At 36.8% G+C, this 23238-nt stretch overlaps 1 protein-coding gene across 1 annotated transcript in view; it reads left to right on the forward strand.

Annotated features, from left to right (window-relative positions):
- PRIM2 (DNA primase subunit 2) overlaps window positions 1-23238 on the forward strand; it is a 328016-nt gene that overhangs the window by 157213 nt on the left and 147565 nt on the right. The window contains exon 8 of the mRNA XM_080805924.1: window positions 21523-21590. Within this exon, the coding sequence (XP_080662050.1) occupies window positions 21523-21590 (68 nt within the window). The remainder of the gene's footprint in view (window positions 1-21522; window positions 21591-23238) is intronic.

Consider the following 23238-nt stretch of genomic DNA (forward strand, 5'->3'; position numbering starts at 1 on the left):
ACGGGGCGCCTGGGTGACACAGTCTCCCCCTACCCCACACTGCCCCCCACCGACGAGTATACATTTGATTTCTTCTAGTGTGAAGAAAGGATTTTATTCATATTCCAAAAATAAAGCAGTTCAGAAAAACTTCTGTGCTGTGTGGCAATGAATTTAATGTTTACTTTTGGTGACTTTTTTTAGCCCTTGAAGTTTTATAGTCACCGGTCACATCAGAAAAATAATTTAAAAGATCACTAGTCAAGTTCTAACAATTCCCCTAGAAAAGTAACTACAAAGAAATGTCTTCTAATAAGCTTGTTTAATATTAAATTTTAATTGGAATAAGCACTCAACTTAGTTTTGAATCAGTGTCTTCAAGTCTACCCTCTACTATGAAATAATCACGTAGTAAAGATGGAGACCTACATCTAATGTGCACGTCAAGGTGTCTGTGTATTTGTACATATGAATGTCTTTGTATTCATATAAAGAATTGTCTACTTTTTATAAAGAATTGTCTTCTTTTGGGATAATATTGTAAAAGTGTAGCAGTGTATATCACGTTGGCGGCTGAGTTTATTTGATCAATGAAATTTGGAACCCAAAGTCATTATTTTTATGGTACTACCAATACAATATTTAGAGATAATGAGAAGCAAAGACATTTGTTGATTTGCGGAGGTGGCATTTTACTAAAAACCGTATAGTTTTTTATATACATATATATAAAATATATACATGTATTATATATTAAAATATACATGTTAATATATAATAAACATAAAATATATATTGAAATATTATACATTATATATTAAAAATACAAAAATACTTTAAAAGAAGCATGTTTGGATCCATTGGGAATGGTAGTAATTTGAGAAATCAGTCAGTAAACGTACTCTTAGGCTAGTTGCCTAAGAGTAAACATATTAATGCGGAGGGAAGCTCAGGTAGTAATGGTGGTGGTGATAGTTTGAGTAGCAGTTCGGTAGTATCAGTCAGGAGCTCTTAACACACCACTCACGTGTGGCACAATACATATTTGCTGAATAAGTAATTGAAAGCATATTATGTTTATAAGTTTCTTTTTATTTACTATGTTTAGTTCTTATAGTAGCCTTGTAAAGTAAGAACTAGTTCCATCGATTTACAGATGAAATCGAGGCACTGATGAATTGACTACTTCAAGGTCATACAGGTAGTACGGTTGGGGTTTTAACCTGGGCATGTCTGACTTTAAGCTCAGGTTGACTTCCTTTAATACTGTGTTCTTTCTACCTGATGTGATATTTCTTGGTGGTGTTGGTTGGAATCCAAGAAGATCAGATTTTCCAAAATATCTTTCAGCAGCATTTCCTGTGCCCCTTATTACCTGCAGTGTAATGTGAACAAGGAGTAGTAGTCCTAGGGACAGAATACTCCAGAGTTTATACAGTGTGGTTTCAAAGCTGTGAATTTTTAGCATTAGAAACTGTGATTAGTTCCAAAGTAGAGTGTAAGTTAAATAGTCACTAGAAATTTCACTGAAAAATCTGTGGTTCTGAGAACGTTTTTGTACTTGTTAAGCAAGTGACACTGTTACCACCTCCAGGGGTCAAGTCCCACTTTGCGGAGGATAGCAAAGGGCATGATAGTGTCTGTCACCAGGAACAGTCCCAGGATGTCAGCCCACTGTGTGGTTTGCAGGTATTGAGGTCACCAAAAAAGACAAAACTTACACAACCTCTGGATAGAAGAATACTTTATTCACATAGAGAATAGGCAGAACTAGATTAGGCTCAGTAGTAGACACTGGTTCTCCGTGGCCAGGAGGTCTTGCTCTGCAGCCTCTCTAATCTCTGGGAGATGGTCTGTACTCCCCGCTCTGTGCTGCAGGTGAAGGACCCCATTGCCTCGCTACCTGGACCAGAGATAGCAGTGGAGTTGGCTATGTGCCACATGACTCACAGGCTTAAGCAGAACAAAGAAGTACACATTAGACCCAGAACAGGGAAAGATATTCCCAAACTGAGAAATATGCCCGGCACAGGCTGTGAGAGCTCTTCATCTCTTTGTAAGGAAGAGTTCTGAGCCCAAGACACATTCTTCTGGGGCTACAAGCTGCAAGTGACTGTTTTCCTAACAGTACTTAGGTTGTACCATGAACACTTCATGGGAGTTCTACTCTGTTTAAGAATTCTTCTTCTTCTTTTTTTAAAGATTTATTTATTGAGAGAGAGCGCTCACGTGCACACTCTGGGGACGGGCAGAGGAAGGGGGAGAGTGGGAGAAACAGACTCCCTGCTGGTTGAGGAGCCTGACATGACATGGGGCTTTATCTCATGACCCTGAGATCACAATCTGAGCTGAAACCAAGAGTTGGGTGCTTGACCGACTGAGCCACCCCAGTGCCCCAAGAATTATTCTTAATTGTTGGTGTTAGTCCAACAATTGGATTTGAAGTTTGTTTGTATTTTTAAGTCTGTGTATGGTGTTTTAAAAGTGTTATTCAGAGAAAAAAAAAGTGTTGGGTTGTTGATACTCACTGTTATCGATTAATAAGCAGTTATTTATAGGTAATCTATTTTCTCATATTTTACCAGTTTACTAAACTATAGCTTATTCCTTTGCCGAATTATTTGGGATTCTGTCAAGATAGAGTTAATGGGCGGTTGGCTCTTCTCCCTAGAGCTAACCATGGAGAAAGGGCATACATTAGAGGAAAGCACAGATCTGAGGAAAGAACTCAAATCAGTAAGAAAACCTTCAGGCGTGATTGAGGCCATTGTAAATTGGTGTACATTGGTAGGTGGTTAGCTTGGGACACAGGGTGGCTTGAGGAATCAAGAGAAAATACATTGTTTTAAGGTTTTTGCCTTTTAAGTTTTGTTTTTGAGTTGACTTTCTCCAGTTTTCTTGACATGATAATTGCCTGCCCCTCTGCTACAGAAATTGATTATCAGTAGGATTCTGTCAGGGCAGGACAAAGCCCTGCTGGGGTGAGGAGCTGATGAAAACAGGAACAAGCTCACCAGTAAACCCAGAGCCCTCAGTCCTCCTAGGGCTTGCAGATTATACCCTATGGAGACTGCCTTTTCCCAGTGCTGCTGCTTTTAAGAGGTTAAAGGCTAATCCCTTCCAAAGAAATTGCCTTGCAGTAGGCAGAGACGTAAGTGGCCAAGAGTGGTTATTTGGTGCCCATGGCTTATCTTCATCTTTTTCAATACACCAGGAGGAATAATAGTAGGACTTGGGTTTTGGCCTTTCTTCGCACATGTTTCTAGATCTCCTGACTCTTTTATGTTTGGGTGAATATGCCCTCATGGGCCAAATAATTAGACATATGAAGAGTATAGCCACTGCTGAAAACACAAAAAAGATAAACTGAATAGTATACACTTCATTAAGCAGAATCATTAGAACAGAGGGGTAATTTAAAATAAATATAATAAATATACTCAGCAATAAAAGAGGGTAGTAGTAGTATTAAGAAGGAGCCAGAAGTTCTAAAAAGAACAAAGTGGAAATATTAGATACAACAAATATAGTAGCTGAAGTATGGAACTTCATAAATCAGATAAAGAGCATGAATACAGATGACAAATGCATTGATGAACTTAAACATCATGTTGAGGATATCCTCTGTAGGTAAAGGAAAAGTAGAGATGGAAAATATTGAGAAGGGTACGGAATTTGGGGGAGAGACATAGTAGTGCCAGCATTCAAATATAGGGTTTTCAGGAAGGAGAAAAGTAATTGGAGGAGAGAAAAATATTCAAAGAATAATGATGATAAATTACTCGAATTGAGAAAGAACAAAGACTTCAGATTGTAAGGGCTATTAGAAAACCAAGGAAGAAAGGTAAGAAAAACCTAAAGATTAAAAAATGCAGCACATCTCGATTGTTGAAATTTAAGAATATCGTAGCCAAAGAAATCTAAAAACTTTTGGAGCAAAAGAATAGAATATCCACACATTAACATGAATCAGACTGAGTTACCTTTTCAGCTCTGAGGTTCTCTGTTACTCTGCATATCTGAGGTTAGGAAAATCATCTGTATAGTATATAATTCAGAACTAGGAAAGTAAATTCATTCACTCATATTTCATTTGATAAAGTATTTCTCAATGTAATAAGGGACATAGTTTCTTTATAACCTTACTTCTTGAAAAAAATAGGGTGGCTGGTCACAATATATAATTTTATGATTTTGTATAAATATTTGGGGAAAGTTGCTATCATTTTCATTAAAGCCATATCCCTCTCCGTTTTGGGGGGGATAGTTTAATTTGATCTCATATTGGGGCTTCTGCCTTTTAGAAATGAATTTTTGCAGTCAGAGAGAGAAAATAGATGATTTTCTGTTTCTAGTAATTGAATATGACACAGCTGATTTTCAGTTGCTCTTCTTTGTACTTAGATTTCAATTATTTAAATTACCTGTTATTACTGCTTGTGTACCAGAACGAAGTCATATTCATCTTTGGCTCAGAAATCCTCTGTCCAATAGAAATATAATGTGAACCACATATGTAATTTTAAAATTTCTAGTATCTACATAAAAATGTTTTAAAAGGATGAAAGTAATTACATTGTATTATATTTAACCAATATATACAAAATAGTACATCAGTATGTAATTAATGTACATACTTTTTGGGGCACATGGGTGGCTCAGATGGTTAAGCATCTGCCTTTGGCTGAGGTCATGATCCCGGGGACCTGGGATCAAGTCCTGTGTCTGGCTCCCTGCTCAGCAGGGAGTCTGCTTCTCTCTCTCCCCCTGCTGGTGCATGTGGTCTCTCACCCTCTCTCAGATAAATAAATAAGCTCTTTAAAAATATATATACATACTTTTTAACAAGGTATACATTCTCTTCTCCATATTAGGTCTTTGAAATTTGGTGTGTGTTTTGCAGTGCATCTCAGTTTAAACACATTTCAAGAATTCAATACCATATGTAGCTAGTTTGGTTCCGTGTTCTAATTGTTGGGTGGCTTAAGAGCTTTTTATAAGACCTCAGTTGTAGTAAAGGATATTATAACTGAATGCTCTTGTAGCAAGTGATATATTTATATCCGTTAATTGTAGCTAGTCATAAAAAATGAGCACTCACACTGGAAGACATTATTTGATTGTTGTAGTTTTCAAGGTAGAAATTATGTTTAAACACCTATATCTATAGAATATTCTGAATCTGACTGACTGGTTTTACAGTTTAAATCTTAAGTTCAGATAATTCTATCTGGTTGTCTAACAGGCAACTTAAGTTTACCATGGACAAAACTGAGCCTCTGATCTTTCCTTCCAGATTTGCTCCTGCTCAAATTAGTGAAGGGTATTTCTGTTCTTCCCTGGCACAGGGACCAAAATTCCTTCTTTGACTTCCAGCTAGAACTTTGGTGAAAAGTCATAGGATGCTGTTGCAATTGTCCAGGTGTCTGAAGTCTTTAGTTCTTCTACTTTTACTGTGTGTCTCTAATGAAAAAAATCTGCTGAGTACTTTAAGATAATGTTCATGTCCCTTAAAAAAAAACACACACACACCAAAAAACTCAGTGGAAATTTAGGACAAATAGATGTGTTTTTCAGTAGTTGACTTTAAAATTCTGTCAGCTGTCTGCTAGTTCACATGGCAGCACTGTTGAAACATCTTGGTCGGACTGATTTTCGTTCACGCTGGCATTCCTTTACCTTGGATTAACATGAACAAGCTGAGGGGAGGGGGGCAATGTAAGTCCAGCACAGGGAGCAGGACAGGAAAACCAGGCTTTGGATTTTGGAGTGCAGTGGCTCTTTGTTTAAAATATTTTATTAGGAAAGTAAATTGTAAGAAGTGTAAGATGCGGATCTCTCCCTCTCCCAGTTTTATAACTGTTGCTGATTCTTTAGTTTCAACAAAATGTGTTTTTATGTCAAGATGGGCTACTTCAAAATAATGCTGAATTGGGCCTTCCTGTGCGTAGTAAGATCTTTTGGGACTAACATTGTCTATGGGTTTTTGTTCCCTTTCTCTTTTCCTAAGATATGTAATAAAACATGCAGATGTCAGGGATAAAGGATGGCTGTTGCTCAGACTTGTCCTTTGCTTGTCTGGTTATCCATCAAACACTATCAGCCCGATTGTGCCAGAAAATATGAAATAATGTCATTGGAAAGCAATCATTCAAATGTATGTCAAGGTCTTTTTAAAGTCTCAACTAGCTGTTCTGATATCAAAGAATGTTTTATAAATATGATACACTAAAATGAGTACTCTTAGAAAATGTATCTTTAAACATGCTTACTTTACCCCCTCTCTTGATTTCATACCTTGATGCTTTGAGTCAGATGGGGAAGGTACACTTAATAGTATGTTATGGTGGTCTAGAATGCACACCCTTGATAGCTTGCAGGAAAATATTAGCTAGGGTCCGTTCCATCACTAAAATGGCAGCTCATAATTTTGGGCAGTCAGAATGATAGGCAATTGTTCTAATAGCCATATTATTAAAAAAAAACACACACACACAAAAAGCCTTCTGTAGCTAAGAAAGCAGGCAAGGATTCTTTCAGTTTTCAGACCACCATCTCTTCTTTACCTTAGAATCTAGTAATTATCTCCAACCTTAAAAATAATAGAAGTGGTCATAACCTGAAAGGAAGTAAGGAATAAGAAAGATATGTTTTTCTTAGAAAAATGGAATTTTGCGTGCAGATTTAATTCACTAGGTGATTTAGATTAACAATGAAATGATTTTAATAATAAATTATAATTTATTATAATTATTAATAATTATAATCATCAATGATATATTTAATTAATTTATTAATTATTATAATTATAATTATAATTATAAAATAATAATAAATAAATGAAATGATTTATAATAATAAATTCAGGGGCTTGGGCCTATGTTCTTAAGGGGATTGTATGTTATTTGAAATGAGAAATGAGAAGACATTAGTGATCCAGGTTGTTACTTGTGATGATTCCTAAGGTTGAAAAAAAAAATGAAAGAAAAGAATAGGATTTGGGGTACCCTGCTCTGTTTTTGAAATGTTCCAAAATACATTTATTTCATATTCCTTCTTACTTCCTCAGCCATATTAATGAGCTTTGTCTCTAAATTTATGATGAATTAAAAACCATTTTTGAAAATGCATCTTATTTGGTAGAATCCTGAGGCAAAAAGTCCAGTTGTCATTGTTTAAATGTCCTTACCACCATAAAGACATTATGCTTTTCTATTTCCATTTCATAATAAGAGGTTGTTACTGATGTTTATGTCCTAGTAATGGAAATTATTTATGTTTCCTCTTCTGATTTGTTTTAAATATAATCAGAAGTTCTGTAATTAATCACAAGACTCTAATTTTATGTAATTGAAAGCCGGTCAGGTATTTTAAGAAGCTCTTTTCAGAGTGCTTAAATATAAAAATTATTAGAGGAACAAAATTATATAATAGTTTTATTTTTGGAGGAAAACTGTAGGGCTACTTAATCTAGAAAATAGCTTAAATTTAAACTAAATTGAATGAATCTGAAAATAGTGCAATATCTCGCTTCAGGTTAGAGAAATAAACTACGAGGAGGATGTGAAGGCACACTGGGCTGTTCCACACATAACTAAAAACACTTTCTGTATCTACAAAGGCAGAGTCTCTACCAAGGAAGAAATCAAGGTGCTCTAAGACAGCAGTGAAAATTAAGTCATAGAGGAAAGGAAAAGTAGCTGAAGTACTAAGCAAATGAATACTTTCTGCAGCATCTGTTAACATAAACATTAGAGGTATGTTGTTAGCCATCTGTGGCTTCATCCTTGAACTATACATTTGGATCAGTGGCTTGAAGTTCAGCTGTGGAAAGAAATGAAGTCTTATGTATCCTTGTTGTTGATTAGCTGTTTTTAATGACCCGAGGCCCTTCAATTCTTCAAGTGCATTCCCAAGGACTCTTGTCTTGTGATACAGCAGATCACTGTTACCAATGCTTTAATAAAAATCTTACCCACTCCCTTCACTCCACTCCCTATTGCTCTCTCTCTACTTCCAAGTGTTAATAAAAGTCCATGTCAAGGGAAAAAGCATTCTTATAGGAAAAGGAAAATATGAACTTACACATACATATTTTCTGTGTGTGTCTTCACTTTGGTAATAAATATAATTATGGATCTTTTGATATTAATTTGAGATGACTTAATAAATTTAAGTATGTAAATGTAATACAGAATAAATTATGTTTAATTCAAAGTTTCCAACATTAGATGTGGTACATTGTTTAGTAATATTTAGAATGGAGATAAGATTGGCAATGTAATGTGTAGCTTATGTCTGACATTTATACCAGGAAATAGACTCAGCAGGTAGTTAAAGAATCATGGAACGTACTACTTAAAAGTATTTTTTTTTTAAGATTTTATTTATGTAGTTATTAGAGAGAAAGTACAAACAGGGGGAGTGGCAGGCAGAGGGAGAAACAGGCCCTCTGCTGAGCAAGGAGCTTGATGCGGGACTGGATCCCAGTATCCTGGGATCATGACCTGAGCCAAAGGCAGACACTTAACTGACTGGGCCACCCAGGCCCAGAATGTACTACTTGAAGAAGATGAATAACGTGCAGTATGAAAGCCACTATTCTGTCTGGGCAGTTCCAGATACCATTGACAATTCCAGCACACATAGTTGAATTTATGTGCATATTTAAGAAGCTTTATGAAAAACTTCCATATAATATCTTGCCCAAGATTCATGGTTACAAATAACAAACAGAAAAGGAACAGTTTTGTTCTGGAAAACCCAGATAAGTTTATTTTTTGCATTAAATAGGAAATTGACAAATATAAATTTAGGTAAATATGGTATAGATGTTTTAGGAGACAAAAATGATGAGTGAAACTTTGATAACGAGTATGGAACTTTAGAAATTCAGTTACTGCCTCACAGATTTATTAAATGAATGAGAACTCATTCATTTAATGGAATTTAAATGATTTTTAGAGTCTTTGCATATAAAGATTTATGGCTAAACAAATGTCAGTTCTGTCTCTGTAATTGTGGTAGTTTTACAGAATGACACAGGATATGGCCAATGAAATCTAGCAAGGTCCAGAATCATCTCAGCCAACTCCCCAATCCCAAATGTAGCACTGGAGATTTCCTTCAGGGAGGCTATAAGGAGTACAAATGTGGTTGCATGTATTTTAAAACTATAGGATGGCCAAATATTTAGGACTAGATATACTAGGGAATGTGTAAAGTATATATAGGACAGCAGTGGCACTGTTTTACTCAATGGTATAATGAGCATCTTTATAGTAAAACCAAGAAGGACAGGTTCTAGAATCAAATGCAGATTCTGGAAGATAAATATATGAGGTGAAATAAAAGTTGGCACTTAAGGGCATAAAGGTCAACTGTTCCCTCTGCTTGGATGTTCCAGGTATTTTTGGCAGGACAAAAATTGAACTCGCAGTAAAATGCCGGGCGTGTAGTAAAAACACGAGGAATGTTGGCTGTATTGTTGCTGCCCTGCCCTTATTCCTACTCCACAAGAGCAGTCCTTTAAGAAGACAAAAGTTTGATAATTCATTATCTCTGGATGCCACCATGAAAAACAAAATGTTTTGAATTCCACTTGCCAGATCTTTGTTTTGCTTATGAGAAGTCTAATTGTGAAACTGCTGGCTCTAGTAGCTTAAGAATTTTGAACCAAAATTATTGGAATATTCTAGAAGTAAAATGGTTTTATGGGTGTTTTACTTTATGGAAAAAAATCCAATGATCCATGTACATTTATCACTGCATATCTCTTAATATCTTTCCCCCCCTTGCTCAAGCAATTGTTTTACATTTCTAAATGATGTAGAGCATCAGTAAGGTGCTTAGGTTAGCCTCTGCATAACAAGCTTCTTTTCACTCCATAGGTTTCATGATCAAAAATCAGCACTGGGATGTCTGGTTGCGCTATTCCCAGGTTTACTCTCTCAGTTCTTCATATCATCCAGACCCCTGAACTGGAAATATCTTGTTAACTCTGCACTGTTTAATATTCTTTGGAAATTAAACTACTTGGTCATGTTTAGAGCTGAAATGAAATCTATGCGTTTTGCTTGACAAGGTTGTTGGTTGGGTTTTAGAGCCTACATATTGAAAATCATGTTTGAGGCTAGCTGATAGAGAAATTTTCATGTACTGAAGCATTGTACTGATGAAACCAACTCTGTTGTGAAGATCAAGTGAGATAATGCATGTATGAGCCCAGTGGAAACCAGGAAGTGCTGTGGGCACGGAAGTGTTAGGACTAGTGGTGAATAACATCTCAGGCAGCCAAGGGGGACATGAAACTGGGAAACAAATTTGGCTCCAGGAGCAAGGGGGAATATAATGTGGACTCTCACAGTTTGGGATTTGTAATTGGGATTTCTTGCTATTATAAGAAAATGAAGTTCAAAAAGACACAGGATTTTCCATTGTGAAAATCAATGAAGTTAAAATAGCAGCTGCTTGTAAAAGTTAATTTACTTGACATCTGCCTTGGTCCCAGTAATAAAAGTGATAGTTCTGTTGAACAACCTGTTCTCTCTAGAGTTGTATCTTTTTGTTACTGCAAGGTCTCTCTTTAAATAAATTGTTACCTTTTGATATCAAAAATTATTTTCTCAATGTATAAATTTTGTGTCTCTTAGAACATATGCACAAGCATAATATATGTGTCTTCTACTTAGTAGAAATGTGTTAGTATTCTAGAGTTTGAGTTGGTACTCTCACGTGAAGTAAGGTGCAGTAGGAGTCATCTCAAATCTTTTATGAAATGAGATCGTAAAGACATTTTGAAAAGCTTTCCCACTTGTTCTTAATTTAAAAAAACACCTATTTGAAACTTGTGTCCACACAAAAACCTGCATGTGGATGCTCATAGCAGCTTTATTCTTTTTTTTTAAAATTTATTTATTTATTTTAATAAACATATAATGTATTTTTATCCCCAGGGGTACAGGTCTGTGAATCGCCAGGTTTACACATTTCACAGCACTCATCATAGCACATACCCTCCCCAATGTCCATTTCCCCACCACCCTCTCCCGTCCCCCCTCCCCCCAGCAACCCTCAGTCTGTTTCTTGAGATTGAGTCTTTTATGGTTTGTCTCCTTCCCAATCCCATCTTTTCATTTTTTCTTTTCCTACCTCCCCCCAACCCCCCCCACATTGCATCTCCACTTCCTCATATCAAAGAGATCATATGATAGTTGTCTTTCTCTGATTGCAGCTTTATTCTTAATTGCGGAAAGCTGGAAGCAACCTAGATGTCGTTTGGGTGGTTAATGGATAAATAAACTGGAGTACATCCAGATGACGGGATGCTAAAAAGAATGATCTATCAAATTCTGAAAAAACATGGGGAAACCTTAAATACATATTGCTTAGTGAAAGAAGCCAATTTGAAAGGCAATAGGTACTGTATAATTCCAACTATGTGATACTGTTAGGGAGGAAGAATTTCCTTTCTCTTTGGGTGCTTCTGACATGAGACAGGTAAACAGGAGAAAATCCAAGTTAATAGCATACGTGTGGGGAATCCACACGTACATGGAAATTCCAAAGACAGTGTGGCAACATACTGCTTATTTGAGCTAAGGAGATGGTTATGGTCTGAGAATACAAAGGGGAGAAAACCATTAGCAGGAAGGTGAGGAAATGTTTGGAAAACAAAGGTTTCCCTGTTAGTTTCTTGGGTAAAGAGGGATCTCTGTTAATAGCTCTCTTTCTAGTACAAGCAGGTGGATGAAAGGGAAGTAAATAGCTTTACCTGAATCTGCTGGGTTTTGATCATTGTTGACACAAAATAATGTTCATGTCCAAGTGACCCATCTTGGGAAGACCTGCCTTTGGCCCTTGTAATGTTCCAGCAAAGGCAGAACTGTGGAGCCAATAGAGTAGAAAGATCAATGCTTGCCAGGAATTGGGGGAAGAGGGAAAGAAGGGATGAATGGGAGGAGCACAGAGGATTTTTGGGGGGCAGGAAAACTCTTCTGTATGGTACTACAGTGATAGATACATGTATTATACCTTCGTTCAAACCCATAGAATGGCAAACAGCAAGAATGAACTGTAATGTAAACTATGGACTTTGGGCAATAATGAGGTGTTAGTGCAGATTGGTCAGTTGTAACTGTACCACTTTCATGGGGGATCCTTGCAATGTGGGAGGCTATACATGTGAGTGTATGGGAAATCTCTGTACCTTCCTCTCAGTTTCGCTGTGAACCTAAAACTGCCCTAAGAAATAAAGTGTATTTAAGAAAATAAAAAATAAAAAACCAAACCAGAACAAAGAACACCTAAATTTGGTCTCTTTGCCACTTGTACATGACTGTCACTGCCCTAGTATCACTGGAAGAGAGTACTACTAGTCTGCCTCTTTGAGTAGAATAAGATGATATGAAGGAAAGGTCTAACTTGTGCTGATTACCCATCTTGGAATTCTTTTAAGGTACAGCTTTGATATCGTCAAATAGTGCATATTGTCATTCCTCTTGAGTTTTGTAAGGAAGCTGAAATGAGTGGTAGAGGGTAAAAACGCCAGAGAACAAAATTGAGCAATATTTTCCAAGTGAGCATTGTTTTCTTGTCATTTTTATGTGTTTTAATTTAGCCAGTGTTGGGTGAGTAGTTCAGAAAGAAGGGATTTATTATTTTTAAAATGAAGCCACACTCTTGTTCGTCATTTTCAACTGATTGAGTCACCTTTGTTTTCCAAACGTCTCTTGACTCTTGAAGAACCATTTACTGTATTTACTTATGTAGTTCACCTGCTTCTGTGTTCTTGTTCCCTCCCTTCATGCCCATCATTCGGAAGAGAAAATCATGAAATTTTCCCCTTTTTTATTGTCCCTTTAAAAAATTCTGCTTCAAACTGGTGACGGGATGACAGCGGTCTCCTTTAGGATGTTAAGAGCAACAGTCAGCTTCACAACCAGGAGGCAGAGTGCTTTCCTTAAGGAACATTTTCTTTTAGAAATTGTAATTCATTTATTCCAGGTGTTTAATGAAAGAGTTAAAGGAGCTGTTGGTTATATTGTCTCTCTCTTTCCCCTCACGTCCCTCCCTCATAAATTTGTAATTGCTTAGAATCAGTGTTACAAACTTTTAAGTCTGTTGGCAAAATTCCTTATTTTTCTTATTTCTCCTGCTAGGGATAGCACATACCAGGCAGATACCTCCCATTCTGTATCTGGAGCAGATGTTGGCAATCAGTACTGTTCTCTTTCCTGGATGCAGCTTGGAATGAACCCTCAACATTGTACTCCAGTAACCTACTAGTGAATGACAGTTGGGAATCCCTGCTTTATGCATAATCCCTGGCCTTTTTTGCCAGTCCATGGTTTTACCTGGGCTTATTTGCTGGTAACACCTAAATTTCTATCTTTAGCACCATATCCTCTCCAGTGCTCTAGATCCACATGTTCAGTTGCCTCTTGGGGATTCAGAAGCACCTCAAATTCAGCATGCCAAAATACATGGTCTCTTTTCCTCTCCCCAATCTCCTCTTCCCGTGGCCACTCTGTTGCAGTTAATAGTACAATCCCCCTACCTGGATGTCTTCTATAACTTCTCCTGTTTTAGGTATAAAATCATGTAGAATATACCTCCTTCATGTCTCTCACATTCATGTCTTCCTTTTTATTGCCACTGTTTCTACCATAATTTGATTCTTTATCTTAGATCCCTGGATCACCCACCTCCAAACCATTTCTCACAACACTAGAAGATCAGTCAGCTTCCTTCCTTTCCTCTCTTGAACTGTTTCAAACACAGACGTATGCAGAATAAAACAAATGTCCATGTGCTTACCTCCAGGATCATAATTCTAAAAATTACTCTTTCCAGGCTGATCTAATTTGAGTGGAAAGTCTAAGAAGAAAATATTTTTTGTATCTGCCTTACTCTTGAGAAGAGAACCAAGCATGCTTTATATCTAGGTTTTCCATACTTGAGTAGATAATCCTCTAATTGCTATTTGAATTTAAATTTTTTTGCAACTTCATGTGCTTTTGAGCTGGAAGTGTTTTGAGACTCCTTTTCAAAGTAACTTACCTACAGTTAACAATAATATCTTGAAAACTGTGTAACATAGCACTTTCATTTTAGTAGTAATACATAAATGCCAAAGGATATTTTTTTACATCTAAGTGAGCCTTATTTGTATAGAATCCTATGTACACTGTTCCTTGCTTGTTTTCTATAAATTTTTGAAGCAGTTGCAGCCTTACCAGTTTAAGTTTATTTTTTTTTAAATTTTAATTATTTATTTGACAGGCAGAGATCACAAGCAGGCAGAGAGGCAGGCAGAGAGAGAGGAAGGGAAGCAGGCTTTCTGCCAAGCAGAGAGCCTGATGCGGGGCTCGATCCCAGGAACCTGGGATCATGACCTGATCCAAAGGCAGAGGCTTTAACCCACTAAGCCACCCAGGCACTCCTAGTTTAAGGTTTTTTTTTTTTTTTTTTTTTAAATGGGAGTTCACTGTAGAAGACTTTGAACTTTGATGCATGTTTTAAACTTTAACTAATGTTGGAAAAATATATTTTAGTTCATATTTTTGCTTTATTTGTAGCTATCATTTAATGACCAAACCAAACAAAAAACCCCATGCAGAAAGACATAGATTAGAAGGAAGTAACTGTGTCATGATTACTCTTTTGGTAATGCCTGTGATACTATATCCATAACTTGAGTTTTGGACTGGTGTTTTTGGGCTGCTTATTTCCTTTCAACCAGGGAGCTGTAGTTTCAACCTCATTGAATGGTAGAACAGTGCTCCTCCTTTAAAGGGAGAATTAAGATATGCCAGTCAGCTAGAAATGAAAAGAGAAATGTGTGTGGCCCCTTTAGTTGATAGGTCATAATTACTTACGAAAAATTTAGAAATGTGGGCCCAAAAGGGTCAGTGTCTAGGGCAGATTTTTCTAAACCCATGCTTCCATTGGAAACGTTTGAGTTACGTGAACCTTTCATCTACTCTCTACAGTATTAATGGGGTGCCTACGGTGTGCCACACCATATACAGTTTTAAGCAGGGGGGCGGAGAAATGGTCGTCAAGAGAGAAAAGTTTCTGCCCTGAGGGTTTATATTCTTTTGGGGAGAGGAAGACAGACACACACAAGCAAAGTAATAAGGTAATTTCACATAGTGATGACAGTTGTGAGGTGCCTAACAGAATACCTGTAGAGAGGGTACTGCTTTATGAAGAGTGATTAGGGAAGGTCTCTGGGAGGATGTTACATTTGAGCCAAATTGCAGATGATATGAAGGAACCTTGAATGCAAAATTTGGGAGTCTTCAAGACTCAAAGTCCATGGGTTTGTGCATCTTGAAGAGCACTGTCCTGTTCTGAAAAGTGAAGGAAATTAGAGGAGACAGACTCACACTGGGATCAGGCAAAGGCCTCTGACTGGTTTACACACAAAGTATGGTTTGCTTGGAATTGTAAGGTGGCAGTATATTGTGTGGGTCCTGATCTCAGGTGCTAGCACAGGCTCTGTGTGTGGGCGATAGCCAGCTTCTTGTGGTCTGAAGAACCTTGTCTCCTCAGGAGGAGGAGAGTGTCAGGGTTGGACCACATACTGCCAGACTTTTGTATCTTTGAATCTATGCTATATTTATTGGCATTAGAAGGAGAATTATTAGATGGCAAAATGCCTTATCATTTTTTTTGTAGTTAAAAATAGGGCAAAATGCAAGATATACCCAATGATACTGATCATTAAATGAGATTTATTTAAGACTCTATTATGTTATACTTGTCTAAAAACCACACAAACCTTGCATTCGTTAATTCATTTCGCTAGATATATTCTTAATAATGAAAGGACGTCCTAAAAGCTCGTCCCCCAACCTCTCAACAATAATAAGAAATAAACTGTATATTATGCCAACTTTTATTATGGTTCCCATGAAACCGCCCTAACTCAAGCAACCCATTTAGTCTTCATGATGTAAACTGTGATAGATCTTCTTTCCCTTTCATTCTTACATGTCAAGGATGCTGCTGTATTTTTTTATTAAAAACAACAAGCAAAACACATTTAAACTAGGCAGTTACTCATTTCATGTTATAGAGGAAAGTTTTTTAATGTCAAAAATCCTGTTATGATAGTGTATTGCTTTTTTGTAAGGCTGACAGTTGTGATTTAGTTTTGATTTAGATTTAGTTTTGCTCAAAGCATGAGTTTGAAAAGCTTTAACCATGAAATATAGATAAAGATATACTTTTATTTTCATCAACTAGTGGTATTATACACTTGCAAGTTTTTGGCTTTGTCACACATTAATATTTATTAAATACCTGTCCTGCCAGTGGTAGGGATGCAGGCCCCTCATAGTCCGGTAAGTGTAGTAGTAGCTACTTGGGCTCAGAGAGAAATTTCAGAAGAAATGACAGAGCCAGCAGTCCCTAAAATGAGGTTTATGTTCCTTTAGCAAAAGGTCAGCAGATGTCTTTAAAGAGCTTTAGAATAGTTTTATAACCTCATCTGCTTACCATGAAGAGATACATGTTCTTTTTGAAAAGCTAATTGTCTTAAAAGTTGAAAGCAAAACCTTTGGAAAACTCAAAATCTTCCTCAAAGTAATTTTACTTAGGCATTCATCAATTTTTCTTGTCAGTGATTAAGAAGTGAAAATAAATTATAGGGAATGGGAAGGGATGAGGCAGGAATCAAATCATTGAACATATGTGTTCCAGAAACTGGAGCTATCGCAAATTTCTACCTGATATACTTCTGTTATGTCTTGTGGAGTTGGCAGAAGCTGGACACAGGCATATCTTGTTTTATTGTGCTTTGCAGATACTGTGGTGGTTTTTTTAAAACAAAAACAAAAACAAATTGAAGGTTTGTGGGAACCCTGCATTCAGCGTCTATTGGTACCATTTTTTTTCCGGTAACATTAGCTCACTTTGTTTCTCTGTCACCTTTTGGTAATTCACATAATATTTCAAAAATTTTCACTATTATTACATTTGTTATAGTTACCTGTGATCATTGATATTTGATTTTACTATTGTAATTGTTTTGGGGCACCACAAACTGTGCCCATAGAAGACAGCGAACTTCATTCGCTTGTTTTCTGCGTTTGACCAACTGTTTGACCAACCAGTCATTCCCCCGTGTTTCTCTCCCCTTGGGCCTCCCTATTTCCCAAGACCCAACAATACTAAAGTGAGGCAAATTATTAATTCTACAGTAGTCTCTAAGTGCTCAGGTGAAAGGAAGACTCACTTGTCTTTCACTTTAAAGAAATGATGAAGCTTTGTGAGGGAAGCGTGTTAAAATCCAAGGTGGGCCTAAAGCTAGGCCTCTTGTGCCAGATGACCAACTTGTGAAGGCAAAGGAAAAGTTCTTGAAGGAAATCAAGGTGCTACTCCAGTGAGCACATGAATGATAGGAAAGCCTTAATGCTGTATGGAGAAAGTTTTCATGATCTGGATAGAAGATAAAATCAGCCATAACATTCCCTGAAGCCAAAGCTAATCCAGAACAAAGCTCTAACTCTTCAGTTCTCTGAAGGCTGAGACAGGTGAGGAAGCTAGAGAACAGTCTGAAGCTGGCAGAGGTTGGTTTGCGAGGTGTAAGGAAAGAAGCCATCTCCATAACATGAAAGTACAAGGTGAAGCAGCAGGTGCCAATGGAGAAGCTGCAGCAGGTTACCCAGAGACTCTAGCTGAGAGACTTCCTGAAGGTGCTGCACTAAACATCACATTTTCAGTGTGGATGAAACAGCCTTATAGTGAAGAAGATGCCATTGTAGGACTTTCATAGCTAGAGAGGAGAAGTCAGTGCTAGGCTTCAAAGCTTCCAAGGACGGGCTGACTCTCTTGTTAGGGGCTAATGAAGCTGGAGGCTTGAAGTTGAAGCCAGTGTTGTTTATCATTTTGAAAATCCTAGGGCCCTTCAGGATTATGCTACATCTACTCTGCCTGTGCTCTATAAATGGAGCAACAAAGCCTGGATGACAGCACATATGTATATGGCATGGTTTAATGAATATTTTAAGCCCACTGTTGAGACCTCCTGCTCTGAAAAAAAGATGCCTTTCAAAACATTGCTGCTCATTGACAATGCTCCCAGACACCCAGGAGCTTGGATGGAGATGTACAACAAGATTAACGTTTTCATGCCTGCTAAAACAATATCTCTCCTGCAGTCCATGGATCAAGGAGTAACTTGAAACTTTCAAGGTTTATTTAAGAAATACGTTTTGTAAAGTTGTGCTGCCATACATAGTGATTGCTCTGATGGATCTGGTAAAGTAAATTGAAAACCTTCTGGACAGGATTCACCATTCTAAATGGCATTAAGAACATTTGTAATTCATGGGAAGAGGTATCAACATTAATAGGGGTTTGGGGGAAGCTGATTCCAGCCCATTTGGAGGACTTAAGGGGTTTAAGACTTCATGGAAGAAGTAAGTGTAGATGTGGTGGAAACAGCAAGAGAACTAGAACTAGAAGTGGAGCCTGAAGGTATGACTGAATTACTGCACTCATGATCAAACTTGAACAAATGAGGAGTTGCTTCTGATGAATGAGCGTAGAAAGTGATTTTTTGAGATGGAATGTACACGTGGTAAAGATGGTGGGAAAAGGGGTGCCTGGGTGGCTCAGATGGTTGGGCGTCTGCCTTCGGCTCGGGTCATGATTCCAGGGTCTGGGGATCAAGCCCCGCATCAGGCTCCCTGCTCAGCAGGGGAGTCTGCTCCCCCGCCCCCCGCCCCCCTCCGCACTGTCTGCCCTGCTTGTGCTCTCTCACTCTCTCTGTCAGATAAATAAATAAAATCTCTTTAAAAAAAAAAAAAAAGATGGTGGGAAGACTGTTGAAAGGACAGCAAAGGATTTAGGGCATGACATAAACTTAGTTGAGGAAGCAGTGGCAGGGTTTGAGAAGATAGGCTCCCATTTTGACAGAACTTCTACTGTGGGTACAGTTTTTTCAAACAGCATCTCATAGCACAGAGGAATAGTTTCTGAAAGGAAGAGTTAATTAGTGTGGCACATTTCTGTTTTGTTTTGTTATAAGAAATTGCCACAACCACCTAATACTGCTCTGGATTAGACAGCCACCATCAACACTGAGGTAGGACCCTCCATTGACAAGATTATGACTTACTGAAAACTCATAGGATAGTTAGTATTTTTTTTAGCAGTAAAGTATTTTTAAATTAAGTATGTACATTTTTTTTAGACATAATGCCATTGCATACTTAATTGACTAGAGTAAAGTGTAAATGTAACTTCCGTGTGCACTAGGAAACCAAAAAATTTATTTGACTTGTTTTGTGGTATTTGCTTAGTTATGGTAGTTGGAAGTGAACTTGCACTGTGTCTGCAGTGTGCCTGTAGTCAGTCCCACTCAACCTATGCCCAGTGTTTCAGCAATGGGGCCTAAAAGAATATTTTAGGAGAATGTCTAGTGAAAGAGCAGATGTAATAACTTCAGCCTGAGAGCCCAAGGGAATTATTAAATAATTTTAATTAGGGAGATGGTTAACTTTCATTTTGAAAATTTCAGTCTGGCCTTGGTGTGGAGAATAATTTAGGGAAGAGGCAAGAGTGGAGGCAGAAACAGCAGTGAGTGGAGATGTATTAATAGTTTAAGAAAAAGGAAATGAAAGCTAAGATTAAGATAGGGTTGAGTTAGGCACCTGGGTGGCTCAGTCAGTTGATCACCCACTATTGGTTTCAGCTCAGGTCATGATCTCAGTGTTGTGAGATAGAGCCTCCATTGGGCTCTGTGCTCAGCAGGGAGTCTGCTTCCCCCTCCCTCTCCTTCTGCCCCTTCCCCCCCTTTTGGTCTCTCTCAAATAAATAAATTATTATAAATATTTTCTTTAAAGGTGGAATTGAGACATATTTTCTGTATGGAATGAACAGATATTTAGAAATATATTACTGTTACTGAGGTGTTTTTGTTTGTTTGCTTTCATTTAGAAAAAGTTTGATTAGAAAGCATGCTATATAGATTGACAGAAGTAACTGAAAAAGCCTGATCTGTGTGCTCCATCTGTTTTCAGAAAATTGACTTTTGAAATATCTTGATAAATTTTCTTTTTAGAGCATAACTTCACTTTTGAGCCATGACATCTCTTAAATGACATTTTGTTAAGGGACTTGACATTAGCAGATATAGGGTATATTAAAGTTTTAAAGTGTTTTGTTTATAAAACCTTGATAACATTTTATATGTCATGAAGTACTGGATTGACCATTTCTTAGATACTGAGAGTCTTTTGGCTGTGCTAAAATTGCAGCAGACTAATTGTCTCACTTTTTAAAAAATTAGTAACTGTTGACTTGTGTTAACTTTTGCCCCAAAGTGGGAATGTCTCTCCATTATTATTAATTAGACATAATTTAATTAAAATGACTTCATATATGGCATTTTGGTCAACACTTTTCCCCCACAAATTTGGTATATAGTAGATGTGTTAAAAGTGATAGTTTCATTTTACTTGCATAATACTGAAAATTAGGTGGTATGAATTAAATATCTTTTTTGTTTTCAGAACATTTTAATTAATGTATGAAATAGTTAGAAAGGATACCCTATATAAAACCAAAGGATGTCTTTCAGTTTGTTGTTTGCCTTAAGAAAGGTTCTCTTTTGCGAGTTGTCAAGTAATTTATGGGTAGATTTCAAGAACTATTGTGACATAATTGAATCCAGAAGAAATCTTTTATTTTTGTTTTGGTGGTTTTATTAAGGTTACTTCAAGCTATCTGATTGCTTTGGATGAATGTTTTTAATTTGGGGGGGTTAAATTGTTATAGGATGAGAGAGCTTTACCTTAAGTACAGAGAGAAAAGTAAGAGATACATAGAGATATCATTAATAGTATTGCAATAAAGTGAGGCAGTCTCACATTTTTATGATACACTGTCAGCCTGAGCTATACAATCTTTGAATCTTACATTCTCTCTTCTAGATCAGTTTGGGGTCATATGTCAATATTAAATACTTCTAGTTGCTTTTGTATATTTAAAAGATACTTTTGGTTTCCTGGAGTAATGTCAAAATGAAGGAATGCGTGGGGGTGTGTGTGTGTGTGTGCAACCAATTCTGCATATAACCAATTTCACAGTGGCTTAGCTATAAATGGAAGTCTCTCTCCCCAGTTTCTTCATCATTCCAGAATTCAGTGCTACAAGGTTGGTTGCTATAAATTTAGCAGTTTTTCCATTTTTATATACAAAGATAATGTTTTTATGACTAGAGGTTTTCTCATGAACTCGTGAAAAGATATTCTCAGGATATCCTCCTCTTATTCTTTGCTTTACCTCCTTTTTCTTTACTTCTAAGTTCAATGGCATATCTTGCAAAACTTAGGGCCATATAGTTAGCTTTATTCATAGAACGTGTCTGCTTTCTATACAATTCTTCAATTTAAAAAAGAAAAGAATGTACTTACATTTTAAGTACTCCCTCTCTTTCAGCTCCCCGTCCCCATTTTACATTTAGTGTTCAGATATGTTCAGTATTTGGTCTTTGCTGTTTTTACTAACCCAATTCTCTGCTTTTAGTTAACAGCCAGGTCCTTGCCTGCTGTGCAGTCGGATGAGAGACTTCAGCCTCTACTTAACCACCTCAGGTAATATGGTAGGCACACCCTGGTTATGCTTACGATTTTTAAGTGCATTAAAGTGGGTAAAGTATATTAAATGATTAAAATCTCTTCAGTTACTAAAAACTTAACAGTTTTTTCCTTGCTGTAATTTTGTGATGTAAGCTGAAGTTCTTAATATACTTGCTGCCCTTGACTTTAGGGTACTGTTGGAGGCTTTTTTAATTCAATCAGAGTGTGTAAAACTAGTTGGTAAATTTACATTAAAACGAACAGAGGTGACTGCCTCAAGATCTCAAAGGAAAGAGCTATTTAAATGCAGAGCATACCTTTGGGACCCTCCACATGTTATTGGGGGCAGATGGAATGGGTGAGGTTTGTTTTCTAATTAACAAAATAATATATTCTCATTATTTAAAAAAAAAAACTTTATAAGTACAGGAAAGGGAGGGAAAGGAAAAAACCCATCATTACTACTCAGAAGTAGTATTTCTTCCATCTGTGCTGTTTTAAAAACCTACTGTTGAAATTACACTTTTATAAAAGTTGCTGGTTTTTTTATTTTAAAATGAACGTTATAAGACTTTTTTTTCTGTTATTAGCATCTCTTCAAAAACATTATTTTTAGTAACTGCGTGGTATTTTCTTGTTTGGCTGTATTGTAGTGTTTTCATTTCCTTTTGGGGCATTTACACCATTTCAAATTCTTTTCACTAGTATGAAAAATGTCACTTGTTAATCTTTATCTGTATTTTTGATCATTTTTCTTAGCATAGATTTTCAGAGGTGCAATTACTTTGTCAAAGCAAATGAGCCATTTTAAAGATTTAAGTATATGTATTTCTTTTTCAAAAACCTTATTCTACTTATAGTTTTAGATTATATAAAATTGCCCACAAGATTGTCACTGTACCCTGAACAAGGTATAGGACAGATAAATGGTTGCTAATTTAATAGTTAATCATGGAGATACCATTGCAATCAAGTACATTTCATATTGATTATTATTAAGACTGATTTTAAAACATTATCCATTTTCATTTTGGAGTGGGATTAACTATTTGTATATTTGTTCCTTTATTGATAGCATCTCCTGATTTCCTTTGATATTACATACTTTAGATGTAAAGGATAGTAATTCAGAGTTGTATTTGTTGTTGCATTTTTTTTTTCTGGAAGTTTTTGATTATGTTACATTATCCAACATACCTACATTTTCAGGTTTTATGTAGGCAGGCACCAGTAGTGTTTTCCTTTATGGATTCTTTTTATTCTTTTTTTTTATTCATTTTTTAAAAAATTTTATTTTATTTTAATAAACATATAATATATTTTTATCCCCAGGGGTACAGGTCTGTGAATCACCAGGTTTACACATTTCACAGCACATACCCTCATCATAGCACATACCCTCCCCAATGTCCATTTCCCCACCACCCTCTCCCAACCTCCCTCCCCCCAGCAACCCTCAGTCTGTTTCTTGAGATTGAGTCTTTTATGGTTTGTCTCCCTCCCAATCCCATCTTTTCATTTTTTCTTTTCCTACTTCCCCCCAACCCCCCCACATTGCATCTCCACTTCCTCATATCAAAGAGATCATATGATAGTTGTCTTTCTCCGATTGACTTATTTCGCTAAGCATGATACCCTCTAGTTCCATCCACGTCGTCGCAAA

This window comes from Martes martes (genome assembly GCF_963455335.1).
Source record: "Martes martes genome assembly, chromosome: 6".
Taxonomy (NCBI): Eukaryota; Metazoa; Chordata; class Mammalia; order Carnivora; family Mustelidae; genus Martes; species Martes martes.